The sequence below is a fragment of the Dipteris shenzhenensis genome, chromosome 27, assembly GCF_047967505.1.
Source record: "Dipteris shenzhenensis isolate YYH24624 ecotype China chromosome 27, Dip_SZ_1.0, whole genome shotgun sequence".
NCBI classification, from domain to species: Eukaryota; Viridiplantae; Streptophyta; class Polypodiopsida; order Gleicheniales; family Dipteridaceae; genus Dipteris; species Dipteris shenzhenensis.
The window spans coordinates 6,676,253-6,696,926 of record NC_141622.1 but is presented as its reverse complement, the minus strand read 5'-3'; the positions used below and the strand labels follow the sequence as shown (position 1 = coordinate 6,696,926).

The 20,674-nt window shown below is 47.4% G+C and overlaps 1 protein-coding gene across 2 annotated transcripts in view; it reads right to left on the bottom strand.

Moving 5' to 3' along the window:
- LOC147883801 (osmosensing histidine protein kinase SLN1-like) overlaps positions 1 to 20,674 on the bottom strand; it is a 42,780-nt gene that overhangs the window by 16,258 nt on the left and 5,848 nt on the right. For both annotated transcript variants that reach the window (XM_087398250.1, XM_087398251.1), the window contains exons 3-8: positions 19,355 to 20,467; positions 17,954 to 18,070; positions 16,578 to 16,699; positions 13,549 to 13,774; positions 4,689 to 4,797; positions 3,606 to 4,149 (exon numbers count right to left, since the gene is read on the bottom strand). In XM_087398250.1, coding sequence (XP_087254376.1) covers positions 3,606 to 4,149; positions 4,689 to 4,797; positions 13,549 to 13,774; positions 16,578 to 16,699; positions 17,954 to 18,070; positions 19,355 to 20,467 — 2,231 coding nt within the window. The remainder of the gene's footprint in view (positions 1 to 3,605; positions 4,150 to 4,688; positions 4,798 to 13,548; positions 13,775 to 16,577; positions 16,700 to 17,953; positions 18,071 to 19,354; positions 20,468 to 20,674) is intronic.

Genomic DNA, 20,674 nt, shown 5'->3' with positions numbered 1-20,674 from the left:
GAAGGAAAACCAAAATGCGAGAATAGGAATATTGCGGGCAGAGTAGTAGAAGGTAGAGGATATGGGCCTATAGTACGCAGAAAACAGTGGGAAGATATGAGGTGCTGAAAACAAATCTGAATTGTGTGAAAGGCTAAATTCCTTCATCTAAGCGAATTCCCCTAAAAAGCATGGTGCCTTTTCTAGAAACTCCAAATAGGGAGGAAAATAAGACAACTTTTCTAAAATTAGCGGCCACCTTTTGAAAGCTATTGTCTTCAAAGGAAAGCATGCTTACTACAAGGTCCCAAAATAACTCTAATCCAGGCATGCTTCTAGATGGAGTTTCTAGTAACCAACCTGCCCATCATCTCAAGGGGAAGCTGACCAGCTCCACGGAGAAGAAATATGGCCGCTCATATTGGCAACAATACCAGTCTGCATACAGGAACAATACCCGCCGAGAGAGCACAGCTCCCAAAGCGTTCTTTCCCTTGCCATGTTCCGAGCATAGATTGAGAAAACGTCACACTTTAAGTGCTTGTGTCTAAACTCTTTTCCAATTCCACCTTTCCCTGATCTTCCTAAAAGGTATGCTAAGTGGGCTCCTACTGCTAGGACCGCACCACCTCTACCTTCCCAGTGCTCTGCTATGACCGCTCAGCAAACAAAAAGGGCACAACAATCTATCATCCAGTAATTGCAGTGTCGCCCACTTCATCTCAACTTGGCGAATTCCCAAATTGCCTCCACCTCTTGAGCAGCTCGCTTCAAGGGACGCCCACCAAAATGCTGAGCATACCACCTATGCACATGCAGATCGTCCAATTCCAGCCACAGTTTAATCTATTCTTCCACAAAATCAAGGACACCAAAAAACTATTTCATCATGCACAGCAATTGCGCATCAGCCCACAAAAATACTCACACTTCCCCCCCAGCGTTTCCTACTGCTGACATCAGGGTCCCCCCGCAAGATTCCCAATCCAGGGCACACCCCTTTGAAACAAAACATTTCAAAAATTATATATCTAGATGAATCCAGAAACATGCCCAAACTCATCCTCTAAAAACACAACATCGTGCAGTTTCAATCTCATGATAGTCACTCATAAGGTTGAAAACAATAAACTCCATCACGCATAGCAAGGACTGGCTACTATGACATCCCCACCGACGTCATCAGTGCCCAACAGTGGGTGTAGACCATAGTATAACATTTGCTCTCACACATACAAATCTACACATGCATACATACTTGAGCATCCATTTATACAAAGTCTTCGTACTGAGTTTCTGTTGGCACTCCCTTTGAGACCAAACAGATCAAAAAATGCCCACAGCTATGCTAGTTTGTGGTTCCAGCCGGGGTGCGGTAACTTTTGGAGGGCGTCCTACTCCACGATCACAAAATCATACCATACCTCCTAGTCAAAAAATGTCCACACCTATGCTGATTTGTGATTCCAGCCATTGCGTGGTAACTTTGAGAGGACGTCATACTCCACAATCACAACATCGTCCCATACATCCTAATCATGACACGAAACCAGTAATATTTCAAAGCAGGAGATCGACGCTTCTGCATAGGGCTACTCTAATACCAATTGTACACAATCAGGTGCAAACAAACTCACCACTCAACCACCCTGAGTGTGGGCAAGGCAACTGCATCCACAAGCCTATGCCATACACCCTGGCGTCCCATAACACCAAATCCCGTCCACGCGAAGCCCTCGGCCTCTGGTCCAAGCCAAGCCCTCAAAAGAGAGCACTCAACACTCAACAGAATGACCACACAATAGCCTTGGCCACTCTTTTATAGAAGCTCATCCCGCTATAATAGCATCCCTTGCTAAATATAGCCAAAGTCCCTTTGCTATTGCTCAAATCCACTAGACCCATGTTATCCCGCTAGTCTTAATCCTAAAGGCTAATCTTATTGGATTAAGTCTAATCATCTGAAGATTAGCAGTACGTACATAACAAATCCTGGCACGCACAACTATGATGAGGCCCTCAAGTCCTGGAAGGTTCACAAATGCCTAGGAGAGAATAGCCTTTCAATATATTTTTTCATCCGTTCTATGATCTAGTAGCCACTCCGGTTCGACTAGCTACCACAAGATCTTCTACTCCTCCAAATGGATCTTTAACTCTAATTACCCTTCAAGAAGCCATCCACGAGATCTTAGCTAAGGTCTTGACCCTGCTTGAGCAGCCCTATCTCCAAAGTCCCCCACATTAATCATAATGTGCAAACAAGTTCCATCTAAGAGTGCCGCGTCCTCCACAATATCTTCAATTTTTGGAAGGCCACAGATTGGTCCCGCCAGGAGGTCTCATCCTCTCACAATCCTACTCTTGGTTGCCAAGAAGCTTATGACAAGTGGACTAGACTTTCTTGGAGGGGACGATAAGAAGGTTGTTTTTCACCTCAATGGATCAAGGCAATTGCTGCCTTTTTGTGCAAGAGTAGCTCGAGCAAATTGGTAATAGCAAGCCAAACGAGTGAGACCTAAGACTCTCCTTATGCTAAATCCAACAAGGGAACAGATAGAGCAAGTGCATGACATGCCCTCATCAATTTTTACAAAATAGGTTCAAAAAGGCTTTTCATGTTTGAGCCACCAGCAGCTCTCACGAACCCTTCAAATGACAAAGTGCAAGATTCTTTGCAATTGTAGAGGATCAAAGTGAAGGGAGGACTAGGGAAGAAGGGGCCATCAAAACTTGATTGTTCAAGAAGTATGAGCAGAGAAGGCTTTGACTCTAAGAGGACGCTCCTTAAAAGAGGAGTGGGACCCAAGACAATGGTCCTAGCCTACCTAGATAGGGCATCTATGAGGACAATACGGATGCCTTTCCTCTCATACACCATTCACATTGGTAGACATCTGTAATTAGCTGCCTCCCCTTTGTACCCCCTCAGGGGTTGGAGCATTAGGTGCCATATAAGGCACTCACCAAGTTTTGGTCTCAGTTGTGGAACAGCCTCCAGTCACTGCATTTAGCTGGCTGCGAATGGTGACCTCCTCATTGTACATTAGCTGAGATTGACGGTACCTTGCCATTGTTGCACGGCAGAAGACAAGAAGACAACTGCCTACTGTTTATAAAGCTGTTCTTCAACACAAAGGATACGACAATATCCTCTCTAGATCATTGCAAGGGTGCATCACATCGACAAGTGTTTACATGTGGGATAGTAGCCTAGCTAACAAAGGGGTGATATGCCTTCTCCAGATAGAGATGATATCCCCCATTTAGTTGTAGACAAGGAGACAGTGATGAGCCAAGAGACTCAAGATGCTACTCGACCATCCTCTAGTCCTCTCCAGAGGACAGTATTCAGGAGACAGATGCTACCATCGTGCCCTCATGCAATGCAACCTTATGATGTGCTGGGAGGGGGCCACACAACAGTTTTGTCCTACTGCCATCCTCGTCGACATATAGTTGGATAGTATCTACACCTTGTGACCGCCGTCATAATATTCTTAAAAAGTGTTTCAAAGTCGTAACCTAATTCTACTGAAATGTATCGTACCCTTCAAAATTTTGACAGTGCTAAGTGGCAAACCAGTTCCTCCATTTAAACACAAAAATAACACTAAGTAGAATACCTGTCAACAATGCTGAGTCCCAAACCAGTTCCTCCATACAGCCTTGTTGTTGAGCTATCTGCTTGTGAAAAGGCCTTAAACACTTCCTTCTGGTTTTCTTTGCTTATCCCGATCCCCGTGTCACTAACAGAGAACAATAAACTCAGTTTTTCATCTTCTTCTCTAGTAACATGCTGCAGAAGTCTGACATTTCTAGCATCTTTAGATTCTGACAATCTGAATGCTGAGGACTCTCTTCCAACTTCAAAGGATGGACCTCTGCTACTTTTGCCTCCATCAGCAGCTAATCTCTCAATATTAACAAGATGTGTTCCATCCAGTGAAATTTCTCGATTGACTTCACTTTTCCGTGGGCTCTTCAAGCACTTTGAAGAGCCATTCCTACAAACCGATGGCCCTCTTCCAGGTCTTTTCTCATATCTATCACTGCAATACATTGCACAGTTATTTCCTTTGACACTGGAATCTTCTGATACCTCCTCCATATACAGTTTCGCAGATAAAGAAACAGAACCCTCTTGTGTAAATTTGATTGCATTTCCAACTGCAAAAAAGAAAATGTAGTCTAGAGAAGATAAGATATCTTTCATGACCACAAAGATTTTTCCCACTATAGACCAATGTTATACCTCCCTACCATGTACAACACTATCTAAACATGTTAAAAGAAGGAAAAACATGGTGGAAAAGCTGCAAAAAAGGGGGGAAAATGTTCAGGCATGCTTCTCGTCAAATACCAAACAAAACACACCAAATGTTTTTAAGATTTGAAAAGCAGAATTGAATACAAGGAATTGATCTTCTTTTCTGCTTACCAAATCTAAACCACGGCCCAGAATTCATGTCAACACAACTGAAAATTGTCTACAAATGCACCTTTTTAAAACCAATTTGACTCACATGAAGCTGAAAATTTTGAAGGAGAGTGATAGGACACTTCATACAGCAAAATATATTGCACACAAGGAAGACATTCAATTTTCGTATCCTGGCAATCGAAAACCTGGGAAATCTTGCCTTTAGAGTTACAATCTTAGTCATAATCCTTACAGTATTCCTTTTTTTTTTTTTTGGCTCTCTTACCTAAGTTGAGTATACACTGTTGTAGCCGTCCAGCATCCCCAACCAGACAATTTGGCACATCAGGAGCCACGTCCCATGACAAATCTAGATGCTTCTGCTTTGCTCTAACCTGTTATCAAATATTTTAAATCTCTCTCTCTCTCTCTCTCTCTCTCTCTCTCTCTCTCTCTCTCTCTCTCTCACACTCACTCTTTTTTTGTAAAAAACCATTTCAGTTAGAAGAATATACATTCATAGCTGTCCCAAAGTAGAGGAACTACTGCTCATAAACTAGAAACACTAATAGGACACTTCCAACTGGGCCAAAGAAAGGTCTTCAAGAGAATGCACATCTTGGAGAGACCGATGCAAGGAGAACCAAAGAAATGGAAAATGTCAACAAAGCAATGCTCGCAATATGGAATGTTACAGCCACAAACAACCAAAATTGTCTGCCAAAAGTAATCCCATGAAAACGAGCACGAAGATCTGTCCTTAGACCGGAAAGAAAGTCACGAGCAATAGGCTATAGTTACCAGGGAATGGGAACGTTCCGAAAACTCGAGTGCCAGAACGAGACACTATGAAAAGGGGAAACGGGGGAACGGGAACCGAATGCCACATCATATGACACCTCATCAATTCATATGGAAATATACCAAATTATGAAAAGGAAACCACTTTTAGCAACTCTAAATTTTCCATTTCAGCTTTGGACTTTAAAAGACACTCTTAGAAAATTCAAAACTAAAACGTTTGCAATGTGCATAAAGCCATAGAAGTTAGAATACTATAGATCCAGGAGCATATAATATGCAAAATATTAAGAAAAGGAGGCCATGCCTCGGGCCTGAAGGCCTCAAGACGAAATAGGATCGAGACTCCCGAGTCAAGTACATGGTATATAGAAAAAAAGAGAGGTACTCCTAATGGTATGAAGGTGGCATAGCCATAGAGGCCTCTCCCTCATCTTGTTGAGCTAGCATTAGGGCTGGAATGCCATCATTAGGGTGCATTTCGGAATGGCGTTTCCTAGTAACACCCTGCCTCAGAATGTTCCGGGCCAAAGTATGGAACCCTATGAATAAACTGACCGATGAGCTATTATTTCTTCTTTATGCTCCAACATCCTTGCCAACACATTATCCTTATTTTGTTCGAGGCATAATCTCTAATAAAGAATATGGCTCCATGGGCGACGGTCCAAAATTCGAGAGGCCCGTACATACTACCTTAATTCCTTTCGGAAAATCCCATATACCAAAAGACGAGGAGGGATTTCTCTGTTTCATGGGTAGATACTTCCCACAACTCCTACGCAATTCCGATAATATGTTTCATCCCATTTTGCTAGGGATGGAGGGACTTAAACCCTCATGGTCCTACAAAGACTAATGGGTTTTCTTTACCGACCTATCATAAAAGATTAGGGCTATACGGATTCAAACCGAAAACATTCTCGATAATGCAGTTCGGAATATATAAGTTCTTGAAGTACTTCACGAACCTGTTAGAACATGAAGTCAAGTTTGAAGATAAAAGAGAGATGGAGAGCAAGCCACACAAAACGTACTAAATAGAAGAAACATACAACGGAGAAGGTTTTGTCTAAGTAACAAAACCTTATCCTATCCACTAACCGGAGTTAGGGATCCTAACTATGGTTATGAGGAAAAACCTCTAATGAGGGAAAAGTGCCCCTAACTCACTTATTTACCATACATTGGTCATTGCCATGAATTATGGCGATAATTCCAACACCCCTCTGTAGTGCCAATGTGATGATGTACAAGGAAAGGATCAATCACCAAAAGGAGATAAGTTCAGGGCATTGCGAAATGCCTCAAACTTCTCACATGGAAGTGCTTTGATAAAGGTGTCTGCAACATTGTCATCTGCAGAGACATAGATCATACCCCCTGCATGCAACTTCTCTCTGACATAATGATAATAAACCTATTTCAGAAGTCAGGCTCTCCTTGTCAGCTCCTGCGAGCTTCCCCTCCCCCCCCGCCGCTAGCTCTACCTCCCCCCCCCTAGCTCCTCCCCTCGCCGCGACCACCCCCGCCCCCTGCCCCTCCGCCCTCGCCCCTCGCCCCCCCTCCCCCTCACCCGCCGCCCACCTCGTTGCGCCCTCGCCTCCGCTCTCGCCCCCCCCTCGCTGCTCTCTCGCCTATCCGCTCCCCTCCACCTCGCCCCTCCGCTCCCCTCCACCTCGCCTCTCCATCGCCGCCCCTCGCCTCCACTCCCCCCCCCTTCCCTCGTCTCAGCCGCCCCTCACCTCTCCGCGCTCTCTTCCACCCCGCCCCCTTCCGCCTCACCTCGCTTCACCCAACCCCCCCCTCGCTTCACCTCACCCCCCCCCTCTCGCCGCTCCGCCTCATCCGCCCGACCCCCTCGCTTCACCCGCCCCCCCCGCCTCCATTCCGCTCTCCCTGCCCCCCGCTTCACCTCTCCGCCCCCGCCACACCAACCCCGCCCCCCCCCGCCCTTCCGCGCCCCCCGTCTTCCCCGCACCCCGCACCCTTCACCCCGCCCCCCGTCCCGACCCCCCCGCCCCCTCACTTCGCCTCGGCCGCCCTTTCGCTCCACTCCGCCACCCCGCCTCCACCTTCCGCCTCCGCAACCGTCCTCTCCACACCCAGGCTCCACCCTCCCGCTTCGCCCCCCCCTTTTTTTGGGTGGCAGCCTGTTCCTCATCGGAAGCTTGCAGTTAGTCTTGGCGGTATGGCGGCCCCCTGCCCGGATCCGGAGGCCCAGTCGGACCCTCACTCTCCAGATGCCTACCGCGTTATCCTGACAGAGCAACAATCATCTCGTGTTCAGGAGGTTGCCATTGACTTTGCCCGTACCTATGTTTACGGTAGAGTCATTGGACACTCTCCCTCCAGATCAGCCATCAGGGACTGGCTCCAGTCCACTCTCCTGTTAGAGGATGGCCATATTGAGGAGGTGGCCCTTATGGGAAGGGGCATCTTCTGGCTCAAACTCTCCAATGAGAAAGCTGCGAGCAACCTGATTGCCGGTTCCCCCACATCGGTGGAGGGAAAGATTATCATGATAGTCCCGTGGTACCGTGGATTCAGCGCAGCGGATTTTGATGTTCGGTTCCGTATACCTCGCCACCCAGTGACACTAGTTTTTCCAGGTCTTGCTGCTGAGCTGCGGCCGATTGTCAGGGTTGGGCTCCCACTTTGGCTGGGTTATGCACGACACTTTCACCGACGCGGTGACCACGGAAGGAGCCCCCCGAGTCCGTGTGGCTGTGGCAGACCCTGCGACTCTCCCTGCAGTGATCGAGATTGTGACAGATGCCGGCAGCATCACCCAGAGCATGATAGTCACCGGACAGTCAGGTCAGTGCCTGAGGTGCCACGGCTTTGGGCACTTGGCGGCTGCTTGTCCACGCTTCGCCAGCTCGTCTCGACCCCCCCGCCCCCGCCCCCTCCGCCCCCGCCCCCCCCGGACAGCCACGTCAGGAGGAGCCGAGGCAGCCGGAGTCCGGTCCAGAGTTAGTGGGCGGTTGGACCGAGGTTAGAAGGAAAAGAGGAAAGAACAAGAAGATTTCGGATAAAGGCAAGGAGGCAGAGGTTACCCTTCCTGCAGCAGCACCCCAGAGACCTGACAGGCAGCCGCCCCAGGGACCTGGGAGAGCTTCTTCTTCGACGGCAGCCCGCCCTTCACAGCCTCAGATTCCCCTCTCTCCCGCTCCCTCGCCCCTTTCCACTCAGTCCCAGCCCCTTCCCCAGTTTCCCCCCCCTTCGCCCGACCCGCAGCTTCAGCCCCCGCCTCCTCTTCCTCAGTCTCCTCCTCCTCCCTCTCAGCCCCAGTTCCAGATGCATCCCCATCCCCCCCCCCCATCCCTCTCGACTCTCCTACAGAGTTAGCTGCACCGTCAGCTTCCCAGCGGAGAGCAGCCCCCGCTCCTCCTCCTCCACCTTCTCCGCCAGTCGCCCCCGTGGAGTCCGAGTCGCCTTCCCCTCAGCCTCCTCCCCCTCCCCCCCCGCTGGCAGGACACCCGGAGTCTACACCACCACTGGAGCAGGCTTCCCTGCCCGCTAGCCCCTCAGTGGCAGACTCTGATGGGTCTCAGCTTCAGGAGAGAGAGCTTCCTCGAGACTTTTACAGATCTGGCCCCTGGGACTACTTGGATGTGGCCGACCTTGGGACCTTCCCGGCTTGTCTCGACATCAGTATCTTCCTGCTCCGCAAAGGGGCGGATGGGAAGATTGCCGCCTTGGCCCCTAGGGATGGCCCTAGCTTCGCTTTCACATTCCTCAGCGATGGCACCGAGACCTGGACAGACGACTCGGTTTGGGAGGCTCTCAGAGAGCACACACGCCCAGGTTTGCTCCTGGATAGGCCCGTCCGGTGGGCAGCTTCTCGAGACTCAGTGGTCCGAGGGCGATGTGCGCCTGCGGTGGCGTTGCGCCGCCAAACGCTTCCGACTGATTGTGATCCTCAGACCTCCCCTGTCATGGCCTCTCCCCCAGGATGTCAAAGCTTGGTCCCATCAGAAACTCCGAACCTTCTATGGGATGACCACTTCAGAGATCTCGAGCTAGCTCGAGAAAGCATTTGCTCATGGCACCAAAGGCCTCTCGCCTTTGCTGAAGGTGTTGAAGAACGGGCAGGACGACCCCGTCTCCCCCTCCAAACCTTCTCATAAGCGGCAGCGCCTCCATTCCGATATGTCTGATTCTTCATCGACTTCGACCGCGAGCAGACAGTTGTTCGCAGCCCCCCATCCCTCTCCATGAGCCTACACCTCGTATCCTGGAATGTGAACGGGTTTCACTCTTCTGGCACCCGTGGTCCCAGGAAGCTCATTTTGCGACAGGAACTTCAGCCTGCAGTGATTGGTCGTTTGGATGTACTTCTGCTCCAGGAGCACAAGCTTTCTGCGGCTCATTCCCGTAGCTGCGGGAAGGTTCTCCCTGGACGTTCCTACAATTATTGGGAGCCCTCGATCGGCGCACAGGGGAGGAGTGGGGGTGTCTGTACCTCCGTGTGCGAGCAGTTAGCCCAGGGAGTTTTCGGTCACGGCACGTTGATCCCAAGCCGAGCCCTTTGGGTAGGCCTGGATTTGGAGGGATCCAAAATAGGAATCCTCAACATTTATGCTCCCACAGACCTCCGATGCAGAGCCACCTTCTGGAGGACACTTACAGGGATTCTTCCAGACATGGATTCCTGGATTGTTGGAGGTGACTTCAACAATCTGGAGACCTTGGAGGACCAGCAGGGCAGAGGTCCGGAGTTCACAGGTATGGCTCAGGCGGAGCAGTCAGCTTGGGACTCTTTCATCTTCGCGACAAGAGGGAGGGACAGTTGGAGAGACCCGTCCTTCCGGCGTTGGCACGGGAGCCTGGACTTCTCTTGGGGCTTCCGCAGGGAAGGAGGCAGACTCCTGGAGAGGCTTGATAGATTTTATGTCAGTGATTGGGCCATCAGCAGAGGCGGTCAAGCGGGTATAGTTCCAGGGACGACACTTTCCGACCATGCGCCTGTGCTCCTATCATTAGATTCGACAGCCCAGACCCTTCCCCCCCGGTCATGCAGGATTCCCGACTCCATTTTCTCGAGGGTGGACGTGCGCAGCAGTATTCGCAGTCTTTGGGACAGAGACTGGGGGGAGTGCGTGGATCTGGTAGACTCGGTTGCGCAGGCTCTGCAGGAGTCCAGCCAGATCTGCCAGCTCGCAGCCCTACAGGTTCGACAGGATTGGTGGGGCAGAGAGAGAGCTCTTCGGAGGGACCTCGCCTCCATTCAGCGACTCCAGCAGGCTTCCCCGGGCTCGGAGGAGCTTCGGATCCAGGCCCTTCGAGCCAGAGCCCTCCTAGAGGAGACACTCCAGCGTCGCTCAGAGTTTTCCTATCACGCCTCTCTCTCCTTCTGGGCCCGGAAGGGTGACCGGATGTGCAGGGAGTTCTTCAGGACGCATGGCCAGAGAGCTGCAGGTGATCAGCTTCGGAGTCTCAGGACAGCGGATGGTCACATCGTTACGGATCCGGGGGAGGTCCTGGGGTTGGCCACTGACTTCTACTTCCCTCTTCCAGCAGGAGCCGCTTGCCCCTCGGGCTAGTCGTGCCCGCGAGGAGGTGTGGAGGCACATTCCATCCCTGGTCCAGCCTAGCATGCAGGCGACGTTGTTGGCACCGTTCACCTCGGATGAGATGTTGGAGGCCTTGATGGCTATTTCGACGGACAGAAATGCCCAAGTGAGGATGGGCTATCCCGAGCATTCTTCACCTCCTTCTGGGACCAGATCCATCAGCCCCTCCTTGCAGCTCTGCAGGGGATTTTCAGCAGCGGTCAGATGCCAGAGAGCCTTTCCTCGGGACTGATTTGCCTCATCCCAAAGGGAGGAGATAGACAGGAGATCCGCCAATGGCGTCCGATCACTCTCCTTACCACTGCCTACAAAATCCTCACCAAGATGATCAGTGCCAGAGTTCGGCCGCTACTCCCAGACCTCATCCATGACACTCAGACAGGCTTTGTCCACAATCGCAGTATCCTGGATAATGTCTTCACCTTTTCAGAGGCGGCGGAGTGGGCTCAGCACAGCGGATCACACCTTGCCATTCTACTTCTCGACTTCGAGAAGGCCTACGATCGCGTGGACTGGTCCTTTTTGGAGGGGACTCTGGAGCGGCTAGGTTTCCCGGCAGGTTGGATTCAGGGTATGTCAGCTTTGTACAGGACAGCGTCTAGCAGAGTCATCATTGGAGGCAGGATGGGTGAGCGCTTTAGCTTGGAGAGATCAGTGCGTCAGGGCTGCCTCCTTGCTCCTTACCTGTTTCTCTTCTTCGCCGAGGCCATGACTTACTACCTTCGGGCGAGGTCCACAGGGATCAGGGGTGTTCGCCTTCCACTCCGGGAGGACACGGAGCTTTTGGACTCGGAGTACGCAGATGATACAGCCCTTTATGTCCAGGACGATGAGAGGATGCTAGAGAGGGTGCGGATGGCCCTGGAGGTCTTCTGCTCGGCCGCTGGTGCGAAAATCAACTCGAACAAATCAGTTGGTTTCCTCACAGACCCTGGGGCGTGTTCTCAGTGGGGGCGATTTCTGGGTTTCAGATGGATTCCACGGGGACAGACAGCTAGATACCTTGGCTTTCAGGTTGGCCTAGAATCACGCCAACTCAGCAGTTTCTCCCGGTGCTAGACTCCATCCGACGGAAGCTGGCTTTCTGGAGCACTGCTAAGCTCTCTCTTGCAGGTCGTGCCTTGGTAGTTAACCAGGTCCTCCTAGCCACGGCTTGGTATGTGGCTTCCTGCTGGTGCTTCTCGAGATCCAGCGTGGCACAGCTCAGGAGGTTGGTTCGGAACTTCCTTTGGTCTGGGGAGGATGGTCATAGAGATACCAGAGCCAGGGTTGCTTGGCAGACAGTCATTCTTCCGCAGGCTGAGGGTGGCCTGGGGGTCATCGATCCAGAGCTTCAGAGTCAGGCCTTGTTAGGCAAGCTTGTCATCCGCGGTTTGACCCCGGGGGGGCAGACGTGGAAGATGTTACTTCAGCAGGGAGTCGGCTCTTGTGTCCCGCGCCGAGGTGAAGAGTGGCTACCGTCCCTCAGGTGGATCTTCACTTCCGCCCCGCTCACTCAGCCCCGTTCCCCACTCGTTCGTAGCCTCCTCATGGTTTGGAGGAGGCTCCGCCTCAGTCTCATTCAGTCCCCTCCCAGCTGTCAGGAGGAGATCGATCGCCAGCCGCTTATCTGGAACGGTCAGGTCAGAGATGCCGAGGGCCTTCAGTTGGGGGAGAGATCACATATCAGGTGGGACGGCTGGATGAGGGGGCCAGCCCGGTCCCTTCGAGTTTGGAGGGATACGTACAGACATCTGGAGATGACTGATCTTGCAGACGCAGCTGGAGGTGCACGTGGAGCCCAGGCGAGACGCACGGAGATCGACGGTGCGATCCCAGCTGCTTGGTTGGCTCCACCTGAGGCTCAGGTCCTCATGCCTGGTGATCCTCATGCCTGGTGACACCCGCTGGCTGGGACAGTTCACCCCCCGGGGCATCCCACTGGTGATCGCAGGACGTATGGATGACTCCTCTATCTCCTTCTTCGCGGTTTCTGGGGATGGACGACTCAGGAGAGAGGATGCGCTCATCGACCCCCTACTCCCGTGGCAGAGGGTTCGGGTCGTAGGCCTTTTGGGGAAGGTCTGGCGTACCGACCCTAGCATCGAGCAGGACCAGTTGCAGCTTTGGCGTCTTTGGCTCTGGGAGGGGCGGGCCTTGTCAGAGCTTGATTGGGACCCAGGAGAGTGGTGGTGGCCAGAGATTGTGACAGGACAACATGCACGACCGAGAACCATCTGACTAGAGCTTCTACTTGACATGCCTTGTATAGTACATTAAAGGAGGAAGTATCACAGAAACATACATATTTATAGCTTTGGAGACATGGGAGCATGAAGGTTCAAGGGAACGAAGCCCCAGAAATACTGGATTTATTAAAGAACATCAATCTGGAAGATAGGAGGACAGAGATTCGATGGGATAGCACAAGCGACCTGGTCCAGCATTGAAAACTCCTTATCAAGAAAAACAACACTCATGATCTCGAAGGAACCAGAGACGGAAAATATTAGTAGTATAAAAAGGATTCTCTCACAAGTGTGCTGGACATCAATATCACTGATTTGTGCACATTAAACAGAAACATCCGCATTAAGCAGCAGCAACTTTCAGCAATGCTAAATAATTTATCAATCAAGGTCAAGCTATAAAAGTAAAAAAGCATTGGAAAGCAAGCAGCAAGCCTAATATTACATGAAGTTCTCAATTTGCATGTGCATTTTTATCCATATGTGAAATCCATGTCCTATTATAGCATACAGCACCACATGGAAGGAAGGACCATACTTGAAGCATCTTCATGGTTGATCCAATAGTCTCAGAAAGGTTAAATGGCACATGTTCCAGCTCCAAACGCCCTGCTTCTATCTTTGCCAGATCCAATATTGCATTTACAATGTGCAGAAGGCAATCAGCAGACTGTGAAACGGTTTCAAGGTGTTCCCTTTGTTCATCCGTAAGATCAGTATCCAATGCTAAAGAAGCCATTCCAATGATGCCATGAATAGGCGTCCTGCAAGTACCATGCAGGCAACAGATTAGCAAACAAAATAAGAACTCATCACCTATTCCCAGTAGTTGGTCTCCCATGACAACAGAGTCATACAGCCTTGCATTATTGTGAAAGTAAAAACTAGAACATTGCAAAAGCAAAATCCTCTCAAAATTGCATAGTTTCTCAGCTGGTGGACAGGAGGCTGGGCTCCCTTCTAGCATGCTAGCACAGCTTGATATGATTTGGAACACAACCTAGACCCTTTGAAAGAGTCGAGACAATTACTGCTGTTGGTGGCTACCCTACTCATCACTCAGCCTCAAATCTTTGGAAAGCTCGTGTTGCATCATAAATAAGGTTTATGGAAAAACAGATGTGTACCTTGATAATACTAGAATGTATCCAATCTCACAAATTAGATTTTTTTGCAAGACGGAAAAAGGAACAATGAGAGTGAGGGGGGACACAGAGAGAGGGGGAGCAGAGAGAAAAAGAGTCAAAGGAAAGAAGAGGTTTACAACATACATGAAACAAAGCTGAGTCAGAAAGAAAAAGAAGAATAACTTAGTAAGCAAAGCTAAGCTTATGTTCTCATCAGTACCCAAGCATACGCTGTGCTTACTAAGTTATATAATCATACAATCCAAACAACATAAATTATGACAAAACAAAAGAACAAGAAGAAGAAGACGTGTATGTGTGCATCCTTGCATCTATGTGCGTGCGAGCGTGCTCGTGCACATGCACGTGTGCGTGTAACCATCCACACCAAAGGGTAACCAAGATGCCGTACAAGCTGTGTGGGTGAAATAATGTCCCCCGGCCATATATATATGATCCCAAGCATTTGCATGAAGAGGCAGCAATTTAGATTTCTGAAAATTCACATGCAGACCCACAACCAAACCATATAAAGATAAGGCACGCATGAGGCAAGAAAGATTTTTTTCAGTGTTCCGTGGCAAGAAGAAGACCCCTTTCTTATGATTTCTTGCTCTTGCTGAACCAAAGGCTGCAGGCTCATTTTCTTGGTGCTTTGACAAGCGATTCTGGCATTTCAGTTTTCATCAGGTAAGGCAGGGATACAATCTACTTTTTTTTTGGGTTCGTTTTAAGCCCTATGGACTCTATGTAAGGACTGTAACCATCAAGTCTTTGGTGATCTCTCCCTAGCCGGGCATCTTTAAGACAATCTCTTTATGATTGTCTACATGCGAGGGATATAGATTATCCTTCCTTCTTGTCATATAATGATATCTTGTTATGCTTGTAACTGGCTGTCCCTTTTCTTGAGACTATTCTTTGTAATATAATGACAAGGTGAAAAAAAAAGTGTGCACGAGAGAGAGAGAGAGAATCACATTAGATCATTTAACACCAATGCAAGCATAAGGAAATAAAAGGAAAACAAAACAAAACTTAAACTACTAGGACCAAATGACATCCAAAAATAATACAATTTTTGAGACTGACAAGATTAGATTTTAATTCTACATTAGAGGATCCTCAGCAATACCCACAGCCGATATTAAAAATATATAACAACTACACCAGATCCATTTAGAAGTACGCCCAGAAAACTAAAGCTGAATCGAGGAACGAGCCCAAACTCATCCTTAGTGCAGTTTCAATCTCATGATAGTCACTCCTCATAAGGTTGAAATCCATAAACTAAAGCTATGACAGGAGCGCACAGATTTGCAAATTTCGGGTGGCCAAAAGCCTTGTTCATTCTTCTGAGTTGGGAGGACTAGATTGTTTGTGGCTCCCTCATGTAAAAATTTAAATAATCATGAGATAAATAAGCATCAAATAGACACACCTACCCAAGGAGTGAACAGCAAATGGAAGTGAGTGAGTAGCTTGTACGAAGCGAGTGGAAAATAAAAGCAAACACCTAAGGACCAAATAAGTAATCAATTATTGCACATAGTTGCAACATGAAGGAAAACAGAAATTGTGTTTGTGGGGCACTCCACTATGGAACTTCAAGGATGTTCTGATAGTGTATGTTGAGGAATTCTATTTTAGCAGCCAAAGTCTTACTAGAGGCTTCCTATGACATAATGAAGAGCCCATAGGGGGATTCAATATGTAAACCCTATACATCACATGCATTCAAGGACTATTTTGTAAATCCCTTATGTGTGAAAATTATTTGATTAAAAGACACCCTTTTTTTATAAAAGTGTGTAATATTCTTTTATATGATACCTGTTTATAAAAATATTAATATTAAAACCATGATTTAAAAATATCCTTCTATTGAATACACTTGATAGTCACATTTTTTCTATGTCAAACCCCCCAACCATCTGCAGAGCAACGGGTCAGAACGGCTTAAGTCCCTACTCAATCTTGAGATTAGTGCATGCGTCTCAGGATGAGACCAATTAACAGAACTCAACGGTGTATGAACAACAGGGGCTTCAATTTTGTATAAGGCTCTGTAAGATAGAATAGAGAGAGGCAAAGCTTTAATCTTGTCGCAACTTTGATCAGATGAGTAAAGTGAAGAAAAGAGGCAGCCTGCATAGCATCCAATAGGGACACCCAATTAGAGAATAACTCTTCAATAGTAGTAGAAAAATATGATGTGTCTCGGAGAGAAAAGGGATGAACCCTTGGACACATCGGAAGTGCTCCACTGAACAGTTTAAATTACATGAGTTAGAAGTACAAGGCTAGTTACTTAACTGATGCAGATACTGTTACTTTAATTGGACTTTAAGAAAATAAAACATATTCCTGCCACATCAAGGGTTGGCATGATACGTGTCATTTTGTGAGTACTATATAGTTGTGCGAGAAAACTCATCACCTTATTTCATGGCTCATGTTGGCAAGGAATTCTGATTTTGCTTTGCTTGCCTCTTCTGCTGCTGCTTGTGAAACCTGTAACTCATGATTGGCCCTCTCTAGCTCCTTTGTGCGTTCTCGAACCTACAATATCATATATGAAAGGCCTGGTCAGCACAATCGTGCAACACAATGTTTGGCATCATTCATATTGGAAAAGAAAGCCCCTTCACACGTGGGCCACGGAATAAACATCAATAGAACACAAAAGCTTTAAGGAAAGCAAACACCACCATGAATGCGGTCAATCAATTACTTACCTTAGTTGCACATCAACCACAAGACAAAATGTAAATCGTTCTTTTGAAAATGTATCCTCCTAATACAAAAGTGCACTGATAGCACTGGTTTATATATTGACCCCGTAGAGTTTATGCCACGGAACTGAGCACTACCTGAATTTTCTTTTTTGCTGGCTTTCTGGAGGCAGGGGATGGGAGGGTATAACTGTATGGACAAATGCAGGACAGCAGGCCCCCATAACGATAAATTCTATACTGGAATTTATGGGATCAGTAGTCTATACCTGGGTCTAATAACGAAATGGAAGCTGGGCGAGGCCAGGCCCACGTGTAAGATTGCAAGTTCTACGAAAATATAAAAAAGCAGCAATGCCTATGCCCTCAGAGTGGCCTGCCCTGGAAATAGAATAAGCTAGCTTTGGGTCACAATGGAAACATAGTTGGCAATTGACCTTTGTGTGAGCAAATTGATTTTATATAAAGTGAGGCACCGTTATGAATTGTTAGGATGTTTGCGCCAACATTCACTCAGTCGGAGCTTGCAGCAACAACAACCGTGAACCCTAAATAGCACGCCTTAGCAATGCATCGCATGCCTTCTCTAAGAGATTACTCAAGCATCATTAAGCAAGACATGCATCAGAAAGAAGAGAACACGCATATTTAAGTAGAAAGCAAAAAACGGAGAAACGGAAAAACAACAAGCCAAAACACGTATCATGTGACCTAGAAACCTGATCCTTTGGATAGCATGCATCACTCAAATAGCGCTACCATATTTATGCAAAGCGCAATACAGCCTGTGCTCCCTTTACGATAATGTATTTGAAGACCTTAAGACATCTCCCAATCATAAGCAAAGATGTTCTACATCACCAATGCAAGTGGGCACAGTGGGCACTCACATGAACACATTCACGAATACAACATGGATAGACAGATATTAAAAGCAATATTTCATGTTCTTTTTGAAAGGGGGGGACAAAAAGAGGTATCCAAAATGTAACATCTTTTCAGACCGCACTGTAAACTACTTCTTGGCACATGACAATTAACTAAATAGCTATTGTTTACATTATTACAGATAAAGAAATACCTGAGACTCAAGAGTAAAATTCATTTGGTTCAACTCTCCTTCCATTTGTTTCCGATCGTGTACAATTGCAGCCAGAGTGATTGCTACCATTGCCAGCACGCTCACAAACATTTGCACCTGCAAAACAAGGTATCAGTATCATTGTGGAAGCCACATTATACATCATAAGATATTATCAAGCAAAGATTTTGACAAGTAATGAAAGCATCTGGCTTTGCTAGGACAAAAGATGAAGCTCCGTTGCAAATAAGGTTGTTATGCATAACAAAACCAGTATCTCATGAACCTAGCTGCCACTGCCTTAAACAACCAAGTAACACCTCGGGGGTTTCGTTTTTAAAAAAATAAACCAAGTAAACACCTCGGGGGTTCCATTAACCCTCTACAGGTTAGCACATCTCTTAACAGAAGGGATATTTTTAATTTACACATAAGTGCAGGAGTGATCTGGAACTACTCCCCCGGTTTGGTTGTGCACTGTTACGGATCAGGGAGTGGACGTCTATGTCCTTAGGTCGCTTTGGCTTGCAGGTACAGATCTGTGCCAGGAAAGGTGCTTTTTATTCAAAGTTGCTTTGGCATGTAGCCTCAGATCTAAGCTAAAGTGAGAATGTACTCCAAAAAATGACTATTTCACTGAGAAAAATGCAGCTGCGATACTCAGTTTCCATTCTTGAGGGGATCAAGATCGAGTCTTATCTAGTAATCATATAACAAGACCTGTTTTTTGGGGGATATATATCTAGATGAATCCAGGATCATGCCCAAACTCATCCTCCAAAAACACAATAGTGCAGTTTCAATCTCATGACAGTCACTCCAAGATTGGAAACCATAAACTCCATCACATAGCAGGGACTAGCTACTATGACATCCCCACCAACATCATTAGCGTCCGACAGTAGGTGTAGACCATAGTATAAATATATGCTCTCACATACAGATTAACACACCCACACATACTTGAGCTTCCATTTATACAAAGGTCTTCGTATTGAGTTTCTGTGAACACTCCAGTGGGGAAGGGCAAACTCAGCCATGATGAAGGCTATCACTAAACGAGAAGGCTAATCAACAAGCAGTCCACATTCTCTTCATTCAATCTACAACTGCTTGTGAAGACTGCTTGTGAAGACTACGTGATGTCATTTTAGTCTCTCCCAAACCAGCAGTATAAGCAAAAAATGCTCAAGACACTATCCGTTTCCACTCTTGAGCATCACAATTAAGGCAGTCCTATCTTTTAGTAATCATATAAACAAGACCTGCTTTCTTTGGGGGGGACCCCTACAATATCTGTTTACAAAACAGATATACGACGTACAGAAATGAATGGTTGTTATTTTCCCCAATCCCTGTAATCTAGACAAAAACACACTTGAATGTGAAAAAAGGGTACACCTGAAGTAATGAATGGTCACTATTGTCATCATGATACAGGGGGCCGTGGTGCTTTGCAGTCCCACCACTTGCTATAACAGCGACCACCACAACTGCCAGTGGTAGACCAACACGGTTGAACCGAAATGATGCCCAAATTACCACCGGAAACACTAAGTAGGACAAATGCTGCACAAATTCATTTGTGGGAGCTCCAATGTTAAAGAAAATGAACATGGAGAGGCCAATCAGAAGAACAAATAAAACCACACACTCTGCTGCTCTTATCAAGCACTTTTGGATGGAGAAATCGGGAGCTTCCCAAACAGTAGATGACCGGTCAGCACAAGAGCTGTTTGCATCTGCAAAACATCCCTCTGCCTTATCCAAAACCTCAGGTTTAATATGGCTATCCCTCTCAATTTCACAATTCTGATCACTGCAGAGGTCATTTTGACATCTGCTCACAGAGCTCTGCTTCTGAACAGCTGTTGCACTTCTTTCTAGTATGCACTTGCTGCGCCAATTACGGATCACCTTATTTATTGATGCAATTGACAGTGTACTCTGATCTTGGGGACAATCGCTCCTGGTAGAAGGCCTATCATCTGCCACACCAAGTTCAACATCTCCACTGCATTCCTGTTTGTCAGACCAGAACCTGTGAGTCCGGGGATCTGCCCGAGGAAAGAAAGCATTGATTGCAGGTTTGCAGAAGCTACTCTTAAAACCATTCACATAGAGCGGTCCTCGTGTTGAACTGGAATATGATTTACAAGAGCCGTTACTGTCATGGCATCTTGCTTGTGGTATTCCAGGATCGGCAGATGGACCTCTGGGAGACGCAAAACAAGTTTTGATTGGCTTGCTTCTGCCCCAACAAGGAGTTTTGAAGTCTTCCTGAAATAGATTCCAAAGATGAAGAATGCAGGGCATATAACAAAGAATAGCCGATAAATCACCAAGAACCCAGGTTGGCCAGATATCCATAAAGTGGCTCCATGTAGAAAGCTTTGAAACAGAGAGCACCAGTGCATTGCCAGTCCCAGCAATAAGAGTTGTAAAAGGGGCCACAATGAACAGCCATAATGCATCATGTAATGTATCAACAGTAAGAGTACCATCCCTGGCTTCCTGCAGAGAGACACAAATGCACCCCACAAATTTAGTCATATATGAACAAGACCAACCACTCATTGACCCTTGACCCTCTCATGGACTTCCAATTCCTAAACACAAAAGAGTTTCGAAGCACAAGGAGAAAACCATTGAGATCTTTCAAGCAGGTGCCTACGATCATAGTATTTAGATAGACTCACAATAAAAAAGGGAAATAGACAT